The 25,689-nt window shown below is 32.2% G+C and overlaps 2 protein-coding genes across 2 annotated transcripts in view; both read right to left on the reverse strand.

The window, feature by feature from the left end:
• The window catches only part of LOC123696621 (uncharacterized protein DKFZp434B061-like), an 82,009-nt gene extending 56,913 nt beyond the window's left edge, over positions 1-25,096 (reverse strand). The window contains exon 1 of the mRNA XM_045642937.1: positions 24,982-25,096. The gene's annotated coding sequence lies outside the window, so the exon portion shown is untranslated. The remainder of the gene's footprint in view (positions 1-24,981) is intronic.
• On the reverse strand, positions 1,354-6,826 carry LOC123697024. The gene is made up of 4 exons (XM_045643442.1): positions 6,488-6,826; positions 4,850-4,969; positions 3,849-4,803; positions 1,354-1,388 (listed from the first exon to the last, which is right to left on the reverse strand). The coding sequence occupies exons 1-4, from the start codon at positions 6,824-6,826 to the stop codon at positions 1,354-1,356; spliced, it is 1,449 nt and encodes a 482-aa protein (XP_045499398.1).
• Positions 25,097-25,689: the final 593 nt, after the last annotated feature.

Genomic DNA, 25,689 nt, shown 5'->3' on the forward strand with positions numbered 1-25,689 from the left:
CTTTTCCTATCACGACCTTATTTTTCTCTCCTATAATATCCAGATGCCCCGTGTTAAGAAAGTAACCGTTCTGCGTCGTAACTTTGGTGGTGTAGACATAGAGCGACTTTGTGATGATGCCCGCAATATTAATTGGTTGTCTGTCATAAATGCTGAATCGATTGATGACAAGGTGCAAGGCTTTAATTTCCTAATAACTCAGCTATATGATAGGCATGCACCACTAAGACCAGTTAAATTAAAGCACGCGCCTTCACCTTGGTTAACTCCCGAAATCAGACTTTTGATGAAGAAGAAGAATCGCGCTAAAGCTAAATTCAGATCCTGCAAATCTGATGCAAATCGTGAAAAATACAAGAATATTCGAAATCACTGCAACACTATGTGTAGAGATGCACAACGACGCCATATCTATGATTCGGTCGAAAACGGCGACCCCCAACATATCTGGAAATTTCTCAAATCATTAGGAGTTGGGAAAAATAACACTCATCAGCTTCCACCCGACCTTAACCTTAATAATCTTAACAGTTTCTTTTGTTCATATAACTCTATCCCTAATTTCAATAACCAAATAAGTATAAATCATATTTCTAGCCTTCCAACTCCTAACTATCCCCCGTTTACTTTCACTCAATTCGCCGTAGCTGATGTTAAAAAGATTATCTTGTCTATATCTTCGAAGGCCGTTGGCACCGACTCCATTTGCCGTAATATGATCATTCCTATCCTTGATATCATTGTTCCGATCATTACTCACATCCTGAATTTTTCAATTTCATCCCACAGCTTCCCTACCATTTGGAAAGATGCTCATGTTATCCCTTTACCTAAAAAGATTAATCCGTCATCCTTCAATGAGTATCGTCCCATTTCCATCCTACCTTTCCTGTCCAAAGTACTGGAACGCTTAGCTCATAAGCAGTTAAGCCAGTTCTTGTACGGTAACAATATCCTTAGCCCATACCAATCCGGTTTCCGTCCTGGTCATAGCACGGTAACTGCCTTAGTCAAAGTCGCCGACGATATTCGCTTAAGTATGGACAAGCAGCAACTCACTGTATTAACTTTATTGGACTTCAGTCATGCTTTTAACTCTGTTGACTTTGAAATCCTGCTGAGTCTGCTCAAGTCTATTAATATCTCTCCTACGGCAATTGATTGGTTTCGTAGTTACCTGACTGGTCGTCGGCAGCGTGTTATGTATGATGATAAATTTTCATCGTGGTGTAATATCGTTGCTGGAGTACCTCAGGGTGGCGTGTTGTCCCCACTTCTCTTTGCCATTTTTATAAATTCCTTGACTCCTCATATAACGTCTCTCTACCATATGTATGCAGATGATCTTCAAATTTACACCCATTCAGATGCAGGGTCTCTACCGGAGGCTATAAGAGTGACAAATGCTGATTTAGCCTCAATAAGTAATTGGAGTACACTTTTTGGCCTACAGATCAACCCTAATAAAAGCCAGGTTATTATAATTGGAAGCCCGCATCATCGCTCAAAAATTAGCTGGTCCGATTTACCCCCCGTACAATTGGATGGAATTGTCATACCTTATAGTTCAAATGTAAAAAATCTTGGCATAACTTTTGATGAGGTTCTTTCTTGGGTGCCACATGTTAAAACTGTTAGCAAAAGAGTGTTCGGAGCTGCAAGCTCTTTAAAGCGGTTAAGTCACTTCTTGCCTATACCCACTAAGGTTATGCTTGCTCAATCCCTTCTCCTTCCCCTATTAGACTACGCGGACTCTTGTTACACGAACCTGAGCGAAGACCAACTCAATAGACTTGAGCGATTGCAAAATTTCTGCATCAGGTTTATATTTGGCCTTCGCAAATTTGATCATGTGTCTGAGTTTCGCAAGAAACTCAAGTGGTTACCAATCCGATTGCGTCGGAATGCTCACACTCTCCACCTCCTCTATTCCCTTCTTTTTAATCCACATACTCCTAGCTACTTGAAATCCAATTTCCATTACCTTGCTTCCGAGTCCTATACCCTACGATCCTCTAATAACTTTCTTCTTCGTTTCCCTGTGCATGGCACTAAATTATACGGTACATCGTTTACGGTGTCAGCAATCCGTTTATGGAATGCCCTTCCGGAAACGATTCGACGCGCCCAGACGTTACGATCGTTTAAAAAGATGCTGAAAGACTACTATCTATCTATATAAGTACTGTCTATGTATAGTATGTTTGTTGTTTATGTATATAATATATTTAAAATGTATCTATGTACATATATGAATATTTATTTAGTATGTTTAATGTTTATGTATATATGTATTGTATTTATGTAAACATAGTGTTTTGTGTATTATGCTTTATTTTATTTAAATATAGTTTTATTTTATTTTTTATTTTTGTTGTCAAATGCAAAATTACTAATTGGTACCTAAAGTTTTGATTTGTCCTTTGCCTGAAGGTTGCCTGGCAGAGATGGCTTTGAGCCATAAGGCCGCCATTTGTACATTTTGAATGGTTTTGTTGTATTTTTATTTTATAAGACTTTTGTAAGTACAATAAAGAGTAAATAAATAAATAAATAAATATTTATTTTTTTATCATCTTCATCATCATCATTATCAGCCTAAACTTTATATTATTTTTTTTATAATTAGGTATATTTATTCATTAATAAGTATTGAAATACAACCTTCTCGTAACATAGGTCACGCATAACGCTTTTAAAGCGACAATAAGCTCGTAAAGCATTTGTCCCTACTTCAGTCAACTTCAATAAAGGTCAGACGTTAATTTATTAAAGAGGCCTCTTCACAGAGCCTGCTATCGACGCCAGGACGTTTTAATCTGGATGAAATAATATTTCAATACATCCGATCGTGAATGGTAATGAATTTCTGTTTACGGTTCTATTTTCTTTTATTAATAGTTAAAGTTATGTAGAAACATAATTTTGTAATTGTTATTAATGGAATGGTTTTCTTTGGAAAATTAATTTATGAAAGAAATTCGTAATGGAATTGATAGAATAGTTGTATAGTATTGTATAAATTGACGATTTCGCGGGATTCACTTAAACACTCAACACTTTAAATTACTTTATTTTTACTTTAACACAATATTACACAAGTTACACAAGATACACAAGGCAGATAATTGACATGAAATTTCTTATACGTATTCAACAAAACATTTCGCTAGTGCGATGCAAAAGTAAAGTGTCGCCATCTATTGGTAACTTATGAAACTAATTGTCGTAACTTGACATATTGTAACATAATTAGACATTCCGCCCACCAAGGACTAGTCCGGAACAAAAAAATAACTAAAATATACCTCTAAACAAAACAAAAAATAACTAAACAAAACGTTACCGATACCGCCCACCGTGATACATCAACGTAGTGGCGTTAAACTCATACACAAACAAATACATATTAGCACACTTCAATCAACTGACCTTCCTAAAATTGAATAACTTTATAAGATAATCTTCTATTAACTAATCCTTTTATTTAGGCAAAATACTAATTTTACTTAACGGTCGTTTTAAATATCCATTCTTACACTTAATTGTTACAACACGAGTTATATTATCTGATCCAATATGTTTGTTTACAATTTTTCCTAAAATCCATTTAGAAGGTGGAACGTTATCATCTCTAATTATACAAATATCATTAATATTAGGTTCTTCTAATTTCGAATTCCATTTATACCTCTGATTTAAAGTAACCAAATATTCTTTAGACCATCTACGCCAAAAATTATTAACCATTTTTTGAATAACATTCCATCTTTCTAATTTATTTACATTACAATCATCATAATTACGATCACTTATATTTATAACCGGTTCACCTATTAAAAAATGACCTGGGGTCAGTGGGAGAGGGTCATCTGCTTCACTACTAATAACAGAAATTGGCCTAGAATTAAGACATGCTTCGATCTGTGATAGTACTGTAGCTAATTCCTCATACGTTAAAATGCTGTCACCTATGACCCGTTTCAAATGGTTCTTAGCACAACGCACTCCGGCCTCCCATATCCCTCCAAAATTAGGTGATTGCGGCGGTATAAAATGCCACGTCGTAAATTCCAATGTAAGAAGTTCCGCAATTTCATTAGGTAAACTGGATTTAGCAGAGTCAAACATTTCTCGTAAATGTTTGTCCGCACCAACAAAGTTTGTGCCATTATCACTGAACAAATCCTGGCAACGTCCACGTCTAGACGTGAAGCGTCTAAAAGCGGCGATAAATCCCTTAGCGGTTAAATCTGTTACAGCCTCAATGTGTATAGCCCTTGTGACCATACAGACGAAAAGACAAATGTAGCCTTTATAAGACTTTGCCCCTCGACCTGGAGAAAACTTAATATTGACTGGGCCTGCATAATCAACACCGGTTGCCGTAAATGGCTTGCAAGGCTTCAGTCTAGTATCTGGAAGCTGTCCCATTAACTGCACTCTCGATGCTTTCGAATATCGTAAGCACGTGAGGCACTTCCTATAATGTTGTTTTACTAGATCCCTACAGCGTACTATCCAATATTTTGTCCGAATGTAATTTATCATGATTTGCGGTCCACCGTGCAAAGTTTTTTCGTGAGCATCCGATATTAACAACTGGGTAAGATGAGACTTAGCTGGCATAATTATCGGGTGCTTCGTGTTATGGTTTGCGTGAGCCTTATCAATCCGACCACCGACTCTTAATATTCCATTTCGATCTAAAATGGGACAAAGAGTACGAAGGGGACTTCTCTTCGGTATATCCTTTTTATTCTCTAAAACCTTGATCTCTTCTTCAAACGCAATCCCTTGAACCTGTTTAATACATTTTTCTAATGTTTCATTCATTTCGATTTCGTACAGTTGATTTTTCATACAGCTCTTCACACAATTGTTCCTCTCTTGTAAATTTCTTAACAATCATATCTGGCTCAGCTTCTAGTTCCCAAAAACGCTTCAAAAAATCATCGTCAGTTCTAACCTGTAAATGAAAACTTTTAGCCTTGTATTTATCTGAAAGTGAATCAGATACCTTACCCGATAAAACCCAACCAAAGGCCGTATTCTGCGCTATTAAATTTCCCTTGGGTTGTTTCATCATACCTGTTAATAAAATCTCAGCATAAACTTCTGCCCCTAATAAAACATCAATCTTACCTGGTGTTGCATAACCTGGGTCCGCTAATTCTACATTCTCGAGTTCGAGCCAATTCGGAGCATCTAATTTCACACATGGAAGCATAGACGTAAGTGAAGTTAATACATAAGCCTTAACATTAATAGAAAATTCTGAGTTATGACGCGATTTTAAACATAATGTTACAACATGTTTAATATGCATTTGACCATCTCCCAGACCTGATACCAAACCATTAACAGATGTACGTTTAAGACCGAGTAACTGAACAGTTGCTTCAGTTACAAATGACGCTTGCGAGCCTTGGTCTAGCAATGCTCGTACCATAAATAAGTTACCATTGTTTGACTGAGCCTTAAGTAGTGTCGTAGCTAGCAGAACATGATAGCTTTTATGCTCTCTTTTGGCAAAATTTGCCACAATCTTTGATTCTACTAGCGTAGACGAAGTTTTATTCTCAATCCCATCATTTTCTTCTTGTGTCCTTTGAGTGTTTTCAATGAATCCTGTCTTCTCTAAATGCAACATAGTATTATGTCTACGTCCGCATTTCTTGCAACAAATTGATTGTCGACATTTACTTACAATATGTGTAGGTTGCAAACAATTAAAGCATAACCCCTTATTCTGTACGTGATTCCTTCGTTCTTCTACTGATTGCTTCTTAAACTGTGTGCATGTATTTATATAATGATTGTCACCACAAACTGAACATATATTCTCTGTCTTCTTATTCTGTAGGATAGCTCCGTGAAAAGAACTTTTAACCAATTGCTTCTTTTGTGACGTCTCATGTCTTACAGGTTGTTTTCCCGAATCTATCATCTCCAAACTACGAAATCTCGCTTCCAAAAAATCCACTAACTGAGACCAAGTTGGTAATTCATCGGCACATGACGTGCTTATCTGATTCTCCCATAGTTTATGCGATTGTACATCAAGCTTTGAAACTACCAAATAAATCACAATTGCATCCCAAGTTGCTGTTGGTATTCCCATATTATTTAGCGCTTGTAATACTGATGTAGTTGTATCCAGAAGTTGCTTAATCGCTTGTGCAGATTCACCATTAATTTGTTTTTGTCCAAATAACTTTTTTAGAACAGCATTTAAATTATATCTTTTATTATTGTATCGTTTTGTTAATTGGTTCCAAGCCTCTTGGTAGTTTTTATCAACAGTAGGAAAATTTCGTAACAAATTCTCTGGTTCTCCCGAGATACTACTCTTTAAATAATGCATTTTTTGCACGGGTGATAATTTTTCATTATTGTGTATAAGCGACAAAAACATATCGTAAAATGTCTGCCACTCCTCATATTTTCCTGAAAATGTTGGTAAATGAATTCTCGGTAGCTTTACATCGTCACTAGTCATCGTATTCGATGTTGGTATCGGGTTATTGAACACTTCTTCAAGCTTCTCTTTTAGTTCCGTCACATGGTCTATGTATATCTCCTCAAACTTATTATAGTCGTCTTCTATAAAATATGGTAAAGATTCTAGTTGTTCCGATGTTACTATTTGTATTAGCTCTGTATGATTTCGTTTGAATTCTAAATAAAAATCTTCCAAATTTTTTATTCTAGTTTCCAAATACTGCTTAGTGATTCTACCTTTCGGACTCTTCTTAAAGTTTATTTGTGCCTTTTCTAATCTTGACAACAAATCCGCTTGATTTTTAATTACTTTTGAAGCCATATTAAATTAAATATTAATAATATAGTTTTATAAATTTTAAAATTTTCAAAGTTTCAAAAATCTCCAAGTCTATAGAATAATTCAGAAATTTCTTCAAAGTCCATATAATAAATTCTCAGATTTTTCCAAGTCCTTACAATAAAATCTCAAATATTTTCTAAGTCCATATAATAAACTATCAGATTTTTCCAAGTCCTTAGAATAAAATCTCCAATATTTTCTAAGTCTATATAATAAACTATCAGATTTTTCCAAGTCCTTAGAATAAAATCTCCAATATTTTCTAAGTCCATATAATAAATTATGAAATTTTTACAAGTCCTTAGAATAAATTATCTTCAAATATTTTCTAAGTCCATATAATAAAATATGAAATTTTTACAAGTTCTACTTATCGGAAATTTTTCTAAGTCTTTCAAAGTCCAAAGTCCATCTTAGGTTTCGGCACCATGTATAAATTGACGATTTCGCGGGATTCACTTATGCCCGGTTCCTATATTTGAAAAACGATCCGTTTTAGTTACGAATAGTAGTATAATTAACCAAGCGTAAGCGAAAATCGTTCCTATAAAAAACGTCTCGTCAAGCAACTTACCGACGGCTTCCTACTAACGGATGGGAGGGTTACTATTAACGAACGGTAAGCATATTGTATGGAGAAGACAGTTTATCGCGTTCCTATAAATATTTTTAATGTCATTATGCTGTCAAAGTTACTATTCGTATAGCATTTTGTTTACCCGTCGATTTCGGGCGGTTAAATTCTTACTATTTCATTGTTTCCGCTTCAATATCGAAATGTGGAGTTCAGATAGTGATAGAGAAGTGTTTAATATTATATCGAATTTCGGAAGAAGATAGTGGGCGTGAAAGAGTATATATTATAGAGAAGGAGTGGATTTTTTTGCGACCCTCACGAATCTCACGAATTTCAATTGAGATTTCGACTTGATAAAGAATCTGTTGAACAATTACTTCTTGAAATTTATCCAGACGTACGAATAAAAGGAGCCAGGTTAGTTTAATGGAGGCATTAATATTATACCAAACACGTCTAACCTTACATACCTAATTTATGTTGTCATTTCAGGAATCATGGGGTATCTCCATAACATCAATTACTGTTGACGCTGAGGTTCTATGCTTTAGGCACAATATCGATATCAGTGGCAGACCTATTTCCCTTGGTCACGGCATCACTCGTGAACGGGTGGACCGATTTCGATAATTATTTTTTTATAATGTTCCTTGAAGTACGAGGATGGTTATTATGGAAAGAAAACATAAACATGTACCAAGGGCGAAGCCGGGGCGGACCTCTAGTATATATATATATGTCTATGTTTGCAATGTAGAAATCAATTTTTTAAACATTGTATTGTAAATAATAAAAAATAAATAAAAGTACATAATAAAATGGAATAAAAGTTTTATTTCTTTATTACAGTTTAATTTTACATAATAATATGTAACTACGTAATATATGCCAAAGAACTGTCCTGTGATTCTTACACGACAACCCTCCATCGATTATCATCTTCTATATTATATTCCTTAACGCTGTAATAGGCTCTCTGAACTAAATACATTTTTTACATAAGATTTACATTTAGCACTACCTAACAAATTCTTTTTCTACCGTATGTCTAGATATATTGCTTAATAATATACAAAAATTAATTAGTTATTGTGTGTTCAGTATTTCAATTATTTCTTCATAATATTTGTCCATCATCCTTATTATGTTTGAATTTTTTGGCTGAAAATAAAAAGTTTTCCTGGTAGGTATTTGACCAATTTTTGCATTAAATGTGTTGGTCAACGAAGTCCAACATTCATCCTTTAATTTATTCGTAGAAGCATTAGTCTCCTTACTGGTTATAATTGAGCAACCTCGTCTTTACTCATAGCCTTCTTCGATTTCTGTAACAGAAATATATGTTTGACTTTAAGAGTGTCCGAAGCAAAAAGTAAGCGGCAGACGATTTTAAAGAAGAAATATAAAGGCGTACTTACCGGCGTAATATCCATTTTTAATAAATATATAAACAGTCGTCGTTGTATTGTTCAATTCAATTCAATTATAAAACTTGACAATGAATCATCAATCAACAATGAATGACAATAATTTGACAACTGACAAGCAATGCACGCGTGCGCGAGAAAAACGTTCCGTTTTTGCTTTCTGTGTAACGCATTAGGTTGTTTAGAAGGAAAATTATCACGCAGATGTCTACAAATATATAGTTCTTTAGTATTAGTTCTTTATTAATAAGAAACTTTATTCTTAAAGTTTATAATTCGGCTGTATATTTAACTTATTTTGTCCTGAATTTTGTGTTATTTTAATTTCAATTTGGCTTATAACGAAACGCACATCTGTGAGTGAAGAGGGCTCGGTATTTTTATGACCAACGGATGTCCGTCGATAGCACGTCAAGAAATAAAATTGTGGAACGGTAATAACGACTCGTAGTTAGTTCTAGAAAAACGGATAGTAGCTTTGATACTATGACGATCCGTTGAATATAGGAACCGGGCATTAAACACTCAACACTTTAAATTACTTTATTTTTACTTTAACACAATATTACACAAGTTACACAAGATACACAAGGCAGATAATTGACATGAAATTTCTTATACGTATTCAACAAAACATTTCGCTAGTGCGATGCAAAAGTAAAGTGTCGCCATCTATTGGTAACTTATGAAACTAATTGTCGTAACTTGACATATTGTAACATAATTAGACAAGTATGTTCCCATCAATTTGTGTAATTTTGGTAAATAATAATGTGTCAACTAAAAAGCCAAGGGTTTGAAAATTAAAATATATAATTTACTATAATGTAGGTACATATAGGTTATGTAACAGCTTTAATAATAAGAGCTTGATCGAAGGACTAGACAATTTCAAGTAACATTTAGAAATAATGGTATTTCAAGCTTATCTACACTAATATTATAAAGAGGAAAACTTTGTTTGTTTATTTGATTGTAATGAATGGGCTCATAAACTACTGGACCGATTTTAAAAATTCTTTCACCATTCGAAAGCTACATTATCTACAAGTAATATTATAGGCTAGGTATATATTATCACGCTAAGACCAACAGGAGCGGAGCCACGCGGGTGAAACCGCGCGGCACAGCTAGTATTTCATAATTAATTCGTTGAAGCAATCAATATAACTAGGCTTCATGACAGCTTAATTACAACATAATTGGAAGAAGCCGGCGGCGGTCGCTAAATAACCAATTAGAGGTTAATGACATAGTGTTTATCCATTTAGAACTATCTAATTTGACTTCTAACTATAAGCTTAATTATTGGAATAGGTTGACTATTTTTTACGTCAGCGTATGAAAAACTCCATGTATACCGACAGTAGGACACCCTGTATATAGATGGTATATAGGTGGACATTTTGGTATACAATAAATCTTGAATTAGCGATTTACTCTAAAAAGTTATCCAATTGCAGAGATCCATTTTCATTTACAATGAATTATGAGTTTTGTTAACTCTTATTTTACTGTTAAAAACCAATCAGTGAAACAGATGTTTCCACTATAATATAAATCATCTAAAATTCCACAGTTGAAAGAGGAATGGGTACATAACTTTTGATGCTTGCCCAACTTTTAAGTAGACCATAACGACAGACTCATTTCTTGTGAAATTACCTCATTTTCCTTTTTTATTTCTTTGTGGAACGAAATATTACTCTAAGTTATACTTCTGTAACTCAATTTTGTATTTTTGACACAATTACTGTATTTTCAATAGTTTACCTACGTAAAATTTATGGAAAAAATCGTAACTAAGAGTATATCATTTATTTTAAAATTATTTGTTTGCTTATAATTATTATTCAATTTATTAAGTGGATTTTTATTAATTTACACGTTGTAGATAGCGTAGATAGCAACTACAACCTTTAATGTAACTAATTATTTTGCTAAGCTAATCAAATTAAAAATATAATTATTTGTTGGTGTCTCTAATAAGACTAATAAAATAAATGATGTCGGCGTATTTAACACTATATAAACTTGATCATTGAACACCCAAATCATAAATGGAATTTAGAAACATGCCTTTTATGTAGCTATGTAAAATAAAAATAAATAAAAAGGATAAAACCTTTAAACCACACAAAAAGGGACGTTAAAATAGAAATAGTTCACTAGGTACGATGTGGTGTGTGACAGGATGCATCAATGGGTTTTTGGAGATTTTAAACGAATGCGTTTTTGCTGTACATTAGAAAGGTTATGGATCAGGATCAGGCTCACATATCTACATTCATAGATAGCTGAAATTACTACCTAAAAATATAATACTATACTAAAATAAAAGTTTTAAAAAAGGGATTTGCAGATTTTTTTTAATCATTTCGGTAACAATATCAAGGTCTCACATAGAACATAACATACAAAGCTGTGACTTGGTAGTGTGTAAAGGAAGGAATGAAATAAGTACCTATTAATTTATAAAAAACATTGTGTGCGGTGATTACGCTCCTTGAAGAGCTTGCATAGAGTTATGTAGAACCATAAACTATAACATACAAAGGAATGACATTACACAGAACATTCTACTAAATTATTTCAAGTCGGAAATTAACCTCCGAATCAGCCAACGGAATTGATATAAAAATAGGATTTGAATATACATACATTTGATTAAAAAAAATGCAATATGCTGTATATAATGTACTAAGAGTTAAGAAATCGATATATCCCCTAATCATTATCATTAAAAAAGGAGGAGGTTATCAATTCGGCCGGTATGTTTTTTTTTATGTATGTACACCGATTACTCCGAGGTTACTGAACCGATTTACGTGATTCTTTTTTTTTCGATGCGGGATGGTGTCGAATTGGTCCCATAAAAATTGTATTCGGATAAGCCCAGTAGTTTTTATTTTATGAGCATTTTTGTCTGTATTTGTAAATTTTAATGTTGCAAGTGCAAGTTTGAAGTCAGTTGTTTTTAACGTAGTTATTGACTTGTTTTAACATTAATATCACAAGGCTTAAAAGGCAATATCGTTACCAATACCTTAACTTTATAATTAAAGTAGCTTCCATAGATCGGTAGATAGGTACAGATAAAAGGCTAAGTGGATAATTCAATTGCCTCTAAAAGATACCTGGCTTCGATCCTAACATTACTTTTTAATTACTTAAATATTCCTTAATGGATGCTCGAATTTTGAGATTAGATACCTTGCTAAGGGATATACCCTTCCATCTTGATAAGAAATTGTATCGGGATCGGGAGATTTATATCTAAGAAAATTTTATAAAATTAAATTTTGTTTTTAGTCACGTCTTCAAGTAATGAGGATAAATTAAGGAAACACAAAGAAGAAACGAGCAAACAAGATAAAATAAATAATTACTTGAAATACGCTAGCTGGACTTAGGTATATAGGACTTATGTAGAGGGGATGCGTAAATGCATTTCCTAGCGTTATATAAAAAATAAAAATAAAACTGGAAATAAATTACAGCGCTGTCATTTTTCCACACTGCTTTAAGATATTATAGATGAAACGTTTATTCATAGAACACAATAACACTTACAAATAAAACACAAAACACAAAAAGCAGACACACACACACAGAAATCGTCATCGGTAGAGGCAGATCATTATTACACTAAAAAGCGAAAAATACATACTGCTTTATACATACATGCTTAGAAAACATGTTTTAATTCCCAATTATCACTGAAACAAAAAACCAGCAAGAAGCAAGTCAGCGGAATGAATCCCACAGGAATCTATTTGAACCTAACTTCATTATTAGCAATGCAACTGAGTCGACGTTTTGGTTAAAGCCAGATCATTATCTGCTAACTAGCTTTTGTATAAATCTATTCATTTATAATCTATTTATTTTCTGCTTAGATCTTCGACTAATTTTCAACTCTAATTCTAACGTCATTTGTCTGTGTTCTTGGTCAGTCTAACTCTATCTCAAACATTTATTAATTTAAATTAGACTTCCTTTGAAAGCAATTTTGAATCTAAAAGTAAGAATCGATTGAATTAAAATTACAAAAAAAAAAACTTTAATACAAAGGAATGGAAATCAACGTAAAACCTGTATTACACTTAAATGTCATTCAATAAATAAGTTAAGAGTGCCTTTTTTAAATCTATTAAAAGCATAACAACAAAAAAAGAATTATCGAAATCGGTCCAGTCGTTCACGCGTGATGTTGTTATCAAGGGAAATAGGGATTCATATTTTTTTTTATTGAAGAGATATTAAATAGATAGTACTGAGTATAAAAATAATTAATATGATATTTTACTGTAACAAAAGCTGGATCGCAATGGAAAGTAGAAAGAGCAATGTTTATTGTGCTTGCTATCTACTGATTAAATGCAACCAACTAAAAGTTTTCTAACTGGTCTCTCATGTATAAATGTATAAGTATTATTTTCTCTAACTAAACTATATTTATAGTTTTATATAGCCAGCAGGATGGTAAATTTTATAAAGGATTTTCCGATCTTGTTTTAACAAGTCACTTGCTCTCTTAATTATCTATACTTAAAATATTATAAAGCTGAAGAGTTGGTTTGTTTGTTTGAACGCGCTAATGTGAGGAACTACTGGTCCGATTTGAAAAATTCTTTCGATGTTGGATAGCACATTTATCGAGGAAGGCTATAGGCTATATATCAGCACGCTAAGATCAACAGCGGAGCGGAGCCACGGGGTGAATCCGCGAAGCGCAGCTAGTCTATAATATAATATGTAGTACTCGCGTAAAATCAAACACAAGAAAAAACTACTTATAACGTTATTCCTAAGACTTAAAAATCATAGAATTTTCTTAAGATTCTCTACATAATATATTTTTACGTGAATGTACCCAAAGGAGTACTATGTTATCTAGTGTACTTACATAATATGTATGAATATTTCTTTCATGCTCTCTGTAGCGTAAAATACTTGAGGAATTTAGTTTGAGAGATGTAATTAAATTCGTCTTAACTTTGAGAGCGATACTGAATATAATATAATGGTAAAATAATTTACTTATATTATAAAATGTTATTTGATGAAAAAGAGTGTGTCAGAAGTGAAACTTCTTTAGCAAGATTCAAAGATACCAAAATCATTGCCTTACTCCAGTGACGGTATTGCCATGACGCGACCTTGAAATTTTACTCTCAAAGCGCCTAAAGAAGTTTCATTTCAAAAGTTTCTGCTTTTTACACCAATATCTTCGTGTTTTGGGGAAAAAAGTGAAAAAGTATCATCTTCTATGATAATTTACAGATAGATAAATAAATAAATAATTGAAATGAGGATTGAAAAAAATTTAAAAAATTTAAATGCTTTAGTTATTAGTGTAATCTCAGTTTTCAAGAAACCAATTTACGTTATCCTTCTTTAAAGTTTTTTCGGGGATTTATCTTTAAAATTTTCAAACGTTTTTCTCTATCCAATGTCTTTAATAACTCAGCTCATTTCGTTGTTTATTTATTAATTTAATTGCATATTTTAAACATACTATAAGAAATTCGAGGATTGTACTAATAATGTAGTTAGATATAAGTTTCATATATTGTAATATTGACATGATGTTAAAAGAGCAACTATGGAGTTTTTTGCCGATTCTTCTCCATAGATACTGCTTTCCGAATCGGTGGTAAATGTTAAAAATACTTATCTATGTAATGACGATTCGAAAGTGCTACTAAATAGTAGTCTAATTGAATAAATGAATGTTTGAGTTTGAGTTTAGCCTCTGCAGTTTAATTTCGATTAATAGACATTTAATTAGACCTTTTCAGAGATTTTTATTTTCTCCTATTTTGCTCTCTCTAACTGTAAGACAGCAAGCAAGATTTTTTTACTGCTTTTCATTTCTGTACGACTTTTTATAAAGAGTTTCTATTCATTCCCATTTACAAACACCCTAATTAAAGCAACTACTTGAAGATACGATCTCACATCTCAAACAATAATGTGCTCTATATGTAAACACACATAAGCTAAAGTCGTATAACATTGTAAGGTATCTTAATAACTCCTTAATACAAGGGTCTATATTACGTTGTTTGCGATAAAACGTAGTATTGCGTAGACAATAGTACAATGCTATTTTATTTGAAACAGACTTAACGGGCGGTCTGGATCAAACGGATTATGGTCCAGAGAGAAATAAGTAGACTTAATATATATAGGAATAAATGGAATAAACAGTAATACTTTTTCACTTTCTCAATTCTAGTACCACACTTAACTTGGCTAGTTAGTAAAATGACTAGAAAATATATGATTATGTGTAAATGTTGGCTTTAGATATATTTGTGTGTGGATTAACCATCTTTATGTCTACCTACTTATAATAATTTAAAGAAGTAAGTAGGCATAAAGATGGATTTACTGAGTCGTTTTAGGGTTTACCAGAAATAAAATATTTTATAGGTAATTAAGATGTAATAATTTCATGTATTTCGAGAATTCATCAACATTTACAATAATTTGTAATGAATAAAATTCATATTATAACATATGCATATTGCTCTTTAAGAACCAGTACCATATTAAATTGAATTTTTTTGAATAAATGTTATAAAATGTAAAATGAAAAGCCCGCGTGTAATCAGATGATTACAATAAATCGGTCGGAAAGGCCCGATGCGTTCAATTATTTACAGATACCAGCTTAAAAGACTCCATTTAATGAAATTAATATCCGCTTTTATCAATTTTACTGACATTTTGTGAATTTTTAAATTAATACCAGCAGTGATGAATTTTGCTCCAATTTAACAAAATTGCAACGATTTATCGAAGTTCAAATGATGTTCTTTGGTAATCAAATTAGTATAAAATCTATATTATAATTGGTTAGTACAGCAATACAATGGACGTTTGATTTCCCGAATGTTTTGTTTAATCCGTAATAGATAATATTAAGGGCCGATTTTTCAATCCTTGGTTAAAATTATTTATCCGTCCAATAAAGTATTACACGAACATTTTAAAATGTCACCTGTAAACTGTAAAATACGGACAATTAGAATACATTTTTGAAATGAATAAGTTTTAACCAGGAATTGAAAAATCAGCCCTAAATGTCATACATTTCCACTCTGCACAATCATATTTGTTAAATATCAATAAAATACTATTCCATTGAAATACACGAGGTTCGTAAAAAAACATAATTATTCTACGAACATAATAAAAATCGCAAACATTTTTGGAATTATTCTAACTTTTCGGCCGAGTCTCTACTCTGTAACCAAAATTTTAATAACAGCACGTAGTACAAGTTTGTACAACTTCAAAACTAAAATAAATACAAACAGGATATGCTGAAAATACCTTCTAATAAGAAAACTCATCTGTAGTCTATACATCTATACAAATATTATAAAGAGGAAAGGTTTGATTTTTTGTTTGTTTGTTTGTTTGTATGAATTGAATAGGCTCCGAAACTACTTGGCAGATTTGAAAAATTCTTTCACCATTCGAAAGCTACATTATCCACGAGTAACATAGGCTAGGTTTTATCCCTGAAATCCCACGGGAACGGGAACTATGCGGGTTTTTCTTTGAAAACGCGGGCGAAGCCGCGGGCGGAAAGCTAGTAATAAATAAATGAATGAATATTTCAAGACTATTTTCACACTCGGCACGATCTGATCCCATACTAATCTTTCGCTTGTCACTTGTGTTATGGAAACCAGATGGCTGACAAAAATAGACATATAATTTTAAATAAATACTTATATAGATAATCAACACCCAAAAAATAACAATATCTATTATCTAACGACTTTCATCTAACCATAGAAATGTGTTTTTCCGTAAAATATACATCCATACCATATTATTATCTACTATAGTCGATGCAGTCACTTCACCAGAGTACATGAAAAAATCAACGCAGTTCACGGCTCAATTACACTTTAAAATGGAGGGAAAAAATTATGAAGAATCGACTGCAATATCAGAATATTAATTGGTGTTGGATATTACAAAACATTGATCCTGAGACATGCAGCCTTCAGAGCTACGTAATTGGATGACCTGATTTTTCAAACTTATCTTTAGGTATATCTGTAGAAGTTACTTTGACTTTTTACCTCTATCATAGGTTTTAACGTAATTTTTAAGCTTAAGGTAATTAATTTTGATACTACATAGTGTTAAAAAAGTCGCTTTCTCTTTCCCTATGTATGCTTAAATCTTTAAAATTACGCAACGGTTTTTTTAATAGATAGAGCGATTCAAGAGGAATATTTTAGTATATAATTTATTATTGTTTTAAGACAAAGCGGGCGAAGCCGCGGGCGGAAAGCTAGTAATGTATAAAATGCTATTTCTAAGATATAATAAACCATACGTAAAGCACGTTCCTTAAGGAAGATTAAGGATCAATGCCTGAATGATTTTGTTAGTAATTGTAGATAGTACATACAGTCAAACATCTCTTAAAAATTCTTACGGCATTGAGACATTCGTAGAATATTATTTTTATCTCAAAGAACTGTTCAGCCCCCCTAGACAGGTGGCTTTCTGCGTAACGTTTGATAGAATAGATTATGAATGTATGAGATTGACGTAAGCTGTCGATACATTTATCTACAGCTTATGTCAATCTCATACATTCATAATCTATTCTATCAAACGTTACGCTAAACGAAAGCCACTTGTCTAACCCCCCAGATCGAATTATCCCAAAACACGTAACAATACATAAGCAGTAAAATGTAACCAATAAAACATTTTTATAGTAACATTTAGAAAAACAAGACGCTATAAATCTTATAAGAACATAGGCTGTAGCAAAGCCTTTGAGAGGCGGCTATCAAATAAATTATGAGCTGGATTCAGTATACCTAATACCTATATATTATGTGGAAACGATTGTATATAATTTTTATTACCTTTGTGTACCTGGAATACAAAATAAAATAAATATTATGTATTGTAATCGCTTGTCCCGCCTCTGGCTGAGTTAACACTTCACACAAAATAATAATTTATTGTGTTTTAGTCGTCGTTTTTGTTTATTGTCGTTTTATTTTAAAAATCGAGAACAGCTCGATCTACTCGGCTCGATCTATTCTAACGTTTTTGTTAAGGCTTAGGCCGGTTTCAGAGCTTGACCGACCATCAGTGCGTACCTACGTCAATCGCGCTTGTCATATGTATGGAAATTCATAAAACCGTTCATAGCTAGACCGACCATACGTACGCGTATTGTCATGCGTATAGTGTCATAGTCATACACAATGGTTGATGCGTATTGTCAGGACCGACGTACACACTGATGGTCGGTCAAGCTCTGCAACCAGCCTTAGGCCTACAGATAAAAACGTAAAAGGTATTCAGGCCTGTGTGGACATCTAAGTAGTTTATTATATTGTTACAGTCACATAGAGGTAGCATGTACAAATTTTCATGTAAATAGATTATATAAAGGCCTTTTTATTTTTGGACGCCACATAATAATTCATAAGTATATGATATAAAACAAACCTTTCGATATTTTTAGAATTTCACAGAATATGACTGAATTATTGAATCATAACTAATATTGACGGGCACACTGACGTATATTTGAAGACGGATAATTTTTAGCATAATAGTGGTTTATTATATTTTCGTAGTCCTTTTTCTTGGAATTGGTCATTAACTTCATAAATTAGAAAGATATATTATTATTACAATGAAGAATATTGAAGTATTACTTCTTTGAAGTGGCAATCACGGGAATGAGTGTAAGTATAGAGTTAATAATTGTAGAAAATACATCTATTATGCTTGTGACCAAATTTTTTCTGGAAATCTAGTCGATATATTATATTCTCCTTATTATAAAATATACATGAAATTTTGGATTCATCAAAAAACTTTGAACGAAGATGGGATCATAGATGAAATATGAAAAATGTTTATATAAATAGGAAAAAATGCACACAGAAATCTAAGAACCTAACTTTGACTCTAACTAAGAAATGTATTTTAAAGACGAAGAATATTTCTAAACGCAATATCTAATATATGTATATGAGTGAAGCCAATATCTCAAGCATGACCTCTTTAATATGAGATAAAGTGGGTCCCGGAGGAAATAATAGCCGTAATATGATTCGAGCCGTGACGTGTAGTGAGCGACGAATGAAAGAGTTCTGTATAGATATTGGGATATAAGATAATTTTAATATTTTGATTAATGCATCTATACTAATATTATAAAGCTGAAGAGTTTATTTGTCTGAACGCGCTAATCTCAGGAACTACTGGTCCGATTTGATAAATTATTTAGGTGTTAGATAGCCCATTTATCGAAGAAGGCTATAGGCTATAATATTATATCATCACACTAAGACTAACAGGAGCGGAGCAATGCGGGTAAAACCACACAGCACAGCTAGTATTTTATATGCTTCCGAATTAGTATTAAAGGTTTCACGTAGAGTTGGATAAACATATTTTGGTAACAACAAACATACAATTATCGGTTGATTGTTCTCATCATATGGGATTTAAAATAGTTCCGCTCCCTTCATTGATAAACATTGACATGATCGTCACAAAAAAAAATTTTGTTCATATCAATAGTTCATGATATAAAGTCTCTCAACCATATTATAATTGCACACTGTTTTATTGAAGCCAACAAACATTTAATTTTTTATAATTTCAGTTTCCCTACTATACAAAATGATAAATTTTTCCTATCCTTAGTTCATAATCAAAGACATATTTTATATACAGATATACACACATACCGTGGACCTTTCTCGAATTTCACGAGAAACAATTGAAACATACAATGTTTTCACGCGGCATTAATTATTTAAGCGCACAGAGGAAGCTGTCAAGAGGCGCCATTTTTTCGACAAAGCTGGAACTCGTATTTTTTGGCATTGTTTTTTGTATGTATGTTGTGTCCGAAAAAAAAAATGTTTTTCCTTCTTTAGTTCTTATACTTTTCATATACATACACTTGAAATAATATTTTTAAATGGTTTACGAAGATGTCACAGATACAATTATAAAATTCTATATTTTCACACTTTATTCTAAGAACTAGTTTTAATACAGAACCTTTTAAGTTCAAGTTATGCTTTTGATTTATAGCAGAATCATTGAAATAATGCTGTTTAAGAATTCATAAACCCATGAACAACATTACCCAAAAAAATAATAATACAATCATTTTAACGTATTTCTCTTTTACGCACTTTGATAAATCTAAGCTTTATACGAAAGTAAATGTAATACATTTACGGTACTCAAGCGACTTTAATATTTAATCAATAAACAATCAAATAAATAATTCAAGAAGCAAGGAAACACAATCAGGGACGTGTTGTCCGTTCATTTGTTATTGTAATTATATTAGACTTTGTTAGTAGCTTAATAGGGAAGAATCGCATTTGTACTAAACTAGCGCGCGCCCTGGCTTCGCACTTCTTTCGCGTAATTTTAAAGAAATATAAAGGGATATACAGACACCGGAAAGTGACTTTGTTTTCTACTATATAATGAAATATGTTCAAGAAAAACGTTCTACAACTTTCTATGACGTTTTACGTCTGCCACGTTACACTCAGCCCCTGTAGTCTGTACAAATTAGTCGGTAATTACCGATAACTTATTTATAGACCCGTCTTCAGCAATGAAAATGATGTCGCTTAATACCTCTCCCCAATTTGATGGAAGCATACAATGGATACATATTTGTTTATAATTTTTATTCTTCACAAAACTTTCCTTTATGCGTCAAAATATTTATATAATAATAGCCTTGTAGCAATGCATTTTTATCTAAATTAATAACATCATTATTTCAATTCCGTAGATATATGAAAAATAAATAAAATATAGATTTCATGGATTTGGAAAATCATTTCTTTGCAACACATTCGAATATTGTCAAAACAAATTATTCTTTGACATTGTCAATCGTTATGATTCCGACGTTTGATCTCGACAAGATCTCGAAGGCCCTTCTCCCATTACGCTACCGGTATCCTACACGTCCGCGACTAGTATTATAGGTGGTCGTTTTTGCGTCGCGTTTCGCGCGTATCTCTTCGGAAGAAAGATAAAAAATTCTTATCATGTTGTAGTTCTCGTGCGGCTATAAAAACTCTACAATTTACTTATGTTACTTTCATTATATGGATGAATCCAGTACATCCTACTTTTACATCGTCACTGGAATCGCTCGACATAGCGTCCGTCTACAAAAACGAGGCACAATAATGATGAATTTAGTCATTTTTCAGTCGCTTAATATGCGAGCATCGGGCAGCGAGCAAATATCTAACTAGTATTCTACTCGAGTATCGTATTCTAGAAGTATCGAAATGGGAGAAGGGCCTTACGGTTTGTGTGGATTTGTAGATACGGTTGATAATATCGGAAACATTATATATTATTATAATTTTATAATAAATAGAAGATATTTCACACTTCCGATGCTATATTATGATTTAACGCAATATTTTTTTCTTTTATTTAATGTTATTGCAATTAAAATAAAATAAACAAATAATGTTTTATTTTTAAGATGGTTTCAAAATCTTATTGAAAATGTTAAGAAGCCTCTTATATTATATTAAATAAATATTAAAATAGTGTACTGCTGTCTGCATTTATTCAGCCTAAATTATTGCATTCATATTCGATTAATTTCTTTTTGAACTTCTAGGATAATAAAATTATACAGATGAATACAAATAAAATAAAACGATCCAATTACGAAATAAATTTATTAGAAAATTTTAATTTAACAGTTTATAATAGCGTAGTTGAAAATTTGGCTCAAAACCATCATCCCTCACCAACATAATAATTCTAGTAACTTGTTCATCTGTAAAATATAAAATTTATAGATAAATATTTATATTTAACACATAAATAATATTAACCGTGAACCGCTAAATCAATTGCATTGCATCCTTTGCTTATTAACTGTAATAAAATATACAATGATGCACATCTATACATATAATAAATCTGTAGAAGGGTCAATTCTGTACATTGAAAATATTGAAAAAATAAATAGCAGGGGTGTTACTGGATCGATACCAAACCCAAATATGTTATTAAAAAAATTGTTGTCTGTCTGTCTGTCTGTCTGTATGTCTGTCTGTCTGTATGTGAAGGCATCACGTGAAAACTAGCGGTTCGATTTCGATGAAACTTGGTATAATTATACCTTATTATCCTGGGCGTAAAATAGGATACTTTTTATCCTGGAAAAATACGTAGAAAAAAATTAATCTTAATTTTTCAGTTTTATTCATAGACGTTGTTCCGTAGAACCGCGAACACACGTTGCGTATTATTATAGGCCTAGCCGTATTTGAATTGGGTCCAATAGATATTTATAAGATGTTATTGACAGAGGTACTCAAAATGGAGAAATAACCATCCACGCGAAGACCGACATCCGCGCGGACGGAGTCGCGGGCGGAAGCTAGTAATATAATATAATAATACAAGCTAAAAATACAAGTGATACAAATTATCCGTTCCGTCCTTAGTTTTAGTTCCGTCAGTTTCTATGATGTCTTAAAGATTTCTCAAAAGGATTCGAATTGAGAGCTTTTGGAGCCCTATCTTGTAGAGCTTTTGGAGTCTTTTGATTAGAATTTTATTGCACTTCACAAATAACAAAATATTACTAAACTAAAACTAATAGCTTTAACTATATAAAAACATAACGCAGATTGATATTTTCTTAGGATATTTGTTATCCAATAGATTTATAGGACTTTTAAGAACATAATTAAAAATTATCCTCTTGAAAACACACAATTTATATTTATTTTGATAGAAATATTATTTTCATGATTGATGATTGATGTCAAATGTCAAAAAAGTAAATAAAGAGGTTGCCATACATGGAATTTTGACTTCCATGAATATGTAATTAATAGAACATTAATTAAACGATTGATATAAAAAATATCGAATTTGATTAAAATTAAATTAACTGCCATGTTTTTTTGTGCATAAAATTTGCTTTTTTTATATGCAATTGCAATTGTAATAATGCGAAAATTAATATAACTAATTTTAATTTACTATCTATTCCCTTAAAACTAAGCTAAATTTCTTGGAAAAAGAACACTAAATTTTTTAGGTCTATACTATAGTTACTGATTGGTTACTGATAATCGTTAGTTACCGACCGATTTCGGTCGATATCGATGTCGATTAGTGTCGAGACTACGCCTACAGGGTTTGCATAGTTAAGGTTTAAACTCATAGGACGCTCATGTCCCTGCAGTGGGAACAAATATAGCCCGAAAGTGATTGGATGGAGGCTTTATTTACTTAGTATCTGAGTAGAGTGAACCCAGGACGTATCAGTTGTATGCTCGTTCGGAAATTGGAACAAGGAGACTTTCGTGAAGCTTTGTGAATATAATACATGAACGTTAAACAATACAATCCTATCTATATATACAATAAAGGTGCATCAATGTGTAAAAGATTTAAAATTAATGATAAAGGTTTAATAAAAAGTTCGATGATACATTTTTAATCGATTCAAATATGGATGTCTAATACGAAAGGAGAAGGTAGAAAGTTATAAAAATAAGAGAGTATTATAGACTATACTAGCTGTGCTCCGCTCCTGTTGTTTATGGTGTGAAGATATATAGCCTATTATAGCCTTCCTTGATAAATGGGCTTTCTAACACCGAAAGAATTTTTCAAATCGGACAAGTAGTTTCCGAGATTAGCGCGTTCAAACAAACAAACTCTTCAGCTTTATAATATTAGTATAGGTAAGTTTCAGTCAGTGTAATTTAAATGTAAAAATAAATAAGAGTAATGAGAATAAAATGAAATAACAATAAAGTATTTATTATTAAGCAGAAAAGTCTGAGTCTTTGTACAGGAAATTAATAATATTGCCTTTATATAAGTCGGAAACAGAGGATCAATTCAAAGAAAAAACTTTCTATAAACGTTTATGTAACAAATTGAAATCTAGTTTCAATTATCGAATTTGGAACAAGAAGGGTTAAATTAGATTGTAATCGAACTTCTTCAATATTAAATCCATGTCTTGTTAAGAGTATTAATTATTCAGACAATGTTTTAGTTCTATTATTTCTTAGTAGAGGTTATGTCCCGGGTTCGCCCGTGATACATGTTTACGCTTTCTCTCCAAAAGAACCATCCTCGTACTTCAAGGAATTTATAAAAAAGAATTAACAAAATCGATTCCTCCGTTCTCGAGCAAAAACACATTTTGCGATTCATCCTACTGGTGGATAGATGTTTATTATTCTATCACGTAAAAACTACTCTACCAATTACAATGAAATATGGTATGTAGGTAGCTGAAGACCTAGAATAAGGCATAGGCTACTTTTTATCGCAATCTCACAGAAACGGGAACTATGCGGGTTTTTCTATGAAAACGCGGGCGAAGCTGCGGGCGTAAATATAGTATTTATTATATAGATGTCTACAGGGAATACGCGCCATCTATCAAGAATAGGTATATCATTGACCTTACTTCAACCTACGAAGACATACATACACACGTTGCGTAGGTACGGTGTAGCACTAACGAACTTATTTCAGAAACGATAGAATAGATTGGAAAACATTTCCTTTAAAAAATGAAGCGGCACTGTTTCGGTTATAGGAGCTATGTGTTCATAAATACCACTAGATGTTATATTTCATGTATATTTCCAACTGTTTGCTCGTAAGTACTATACAATAAATAATTCGATTGAATTATTAAGACCTTATTATCCTTATATATCACAATTTACTTTTACTGGATAACACAGAAACGAAAACAAAAATAATGAAATAATCTCTTTATCAATAATCTCTTTCTCAAAGATATCCGGCATAAATGTTTACACTGTAAGCTGGAATTTTAAAGGTAAATATTGTTACTTAAATAAAAATTGTATTTCTTAAAATCTCTTAGATAAACCGATATAAAATATGCATAATTCTAAATATTTATTAAACCAAAAATATTCTGTCTACAGAAAATATTTTTCCAAAAAATTCCGCTCTCACAAACATACGCGTCGCTATAAAATTCACAACCAATCAGAACCATCGCTTATATCCAACTTAAAAATAGCTACACTCACCATACGTTCAAGTTCGATAACTTAAGTTTACACAAATTACATAAACTATTCACACACACTTCAACGAAATGAATCGTAGCACACCGTAGCGGCGTAGACGTTTGCTACGTTCGCGCGTCGTAGAGATACTAAAGCTACGAGGGCTATATCAAGATACCTATAAGCATGATAGATTGTGTTGTTTTCAATAGTATGGCTTTCAAATAACTGAAATTATTTTATTGGATGTTATGAAACTTGAAGAAATGTTGACTTTAATATTATAATAATTTATGTTGACAATATGGATGTTGAAAATCAGATTATACACATTATCTATTATTATAAGACGACATAATAAAATCTAAGAAAATAAAAATTAAGCAAGCGAATTGTAGTTTTATTAGCTGTTACTTTTAATACATTTCTTAGTTTGAGGGTTTCGGCGTATGTTATTTTCGTAATAAGAAATAATTGCTTGTTATTGAAACTCCCACTATATTAATCTATACTAATATTATAAAACTGAAGAGTTTGTTTGTTTGTATGTTTGAACGCGCTTATCTCGGGAACTACTGGTCTGTTTTGAAAAATTATTTCTCTGTTAGATAGCCCATTTATCGAGGAAGGTTATAAGCTATCATCACGCTACGACCAACAGGAGTGGAGCCACGGGGGTGAAACCGCGCGGAGCAGCTAGTTATTTATAAATGGAAACTTTTTATAAAG

This window comes from Colias croceus, chromosome 13 (assembly GCF_905220415.1).
Source record: "Colias croceus chromosome 13, ilColCroc2.1".
NCBI classification, from domain to species: Eukaryota; Metazoa; Arthropoda; class Insecta; order Lepidoptera; family Pieridae; genus Colias; species Colias croceus.

What these genes read in the sequence shown, in the direction of transcription:
- LOC123697024 (XM_045643442.1), bottom strand. Translation starts at nt 6,826, where the DNA reads ATGGCTTCAAAAGTAATTAAAAATCAAGCGGATTTGTTGTCAAGATTA. An exon ending in ATACGATGACTAGTGACGAT is followed by an intron (nt 4,970 to 6,487) that starts GTAAAGCTACCG and finishes TTTCATTTACAG; the next exon opens with GTTAGAACTGACGATGATTT. An exon ending in CCCTCTCCCACTGACCCCAG is followed by an intron (nt 1,389 to 3,848) that starts GTCATTTTTTAA and finishes TCACTCTTATAG; the next exon opens with CCTCCGGTAGAGACCCTGCA.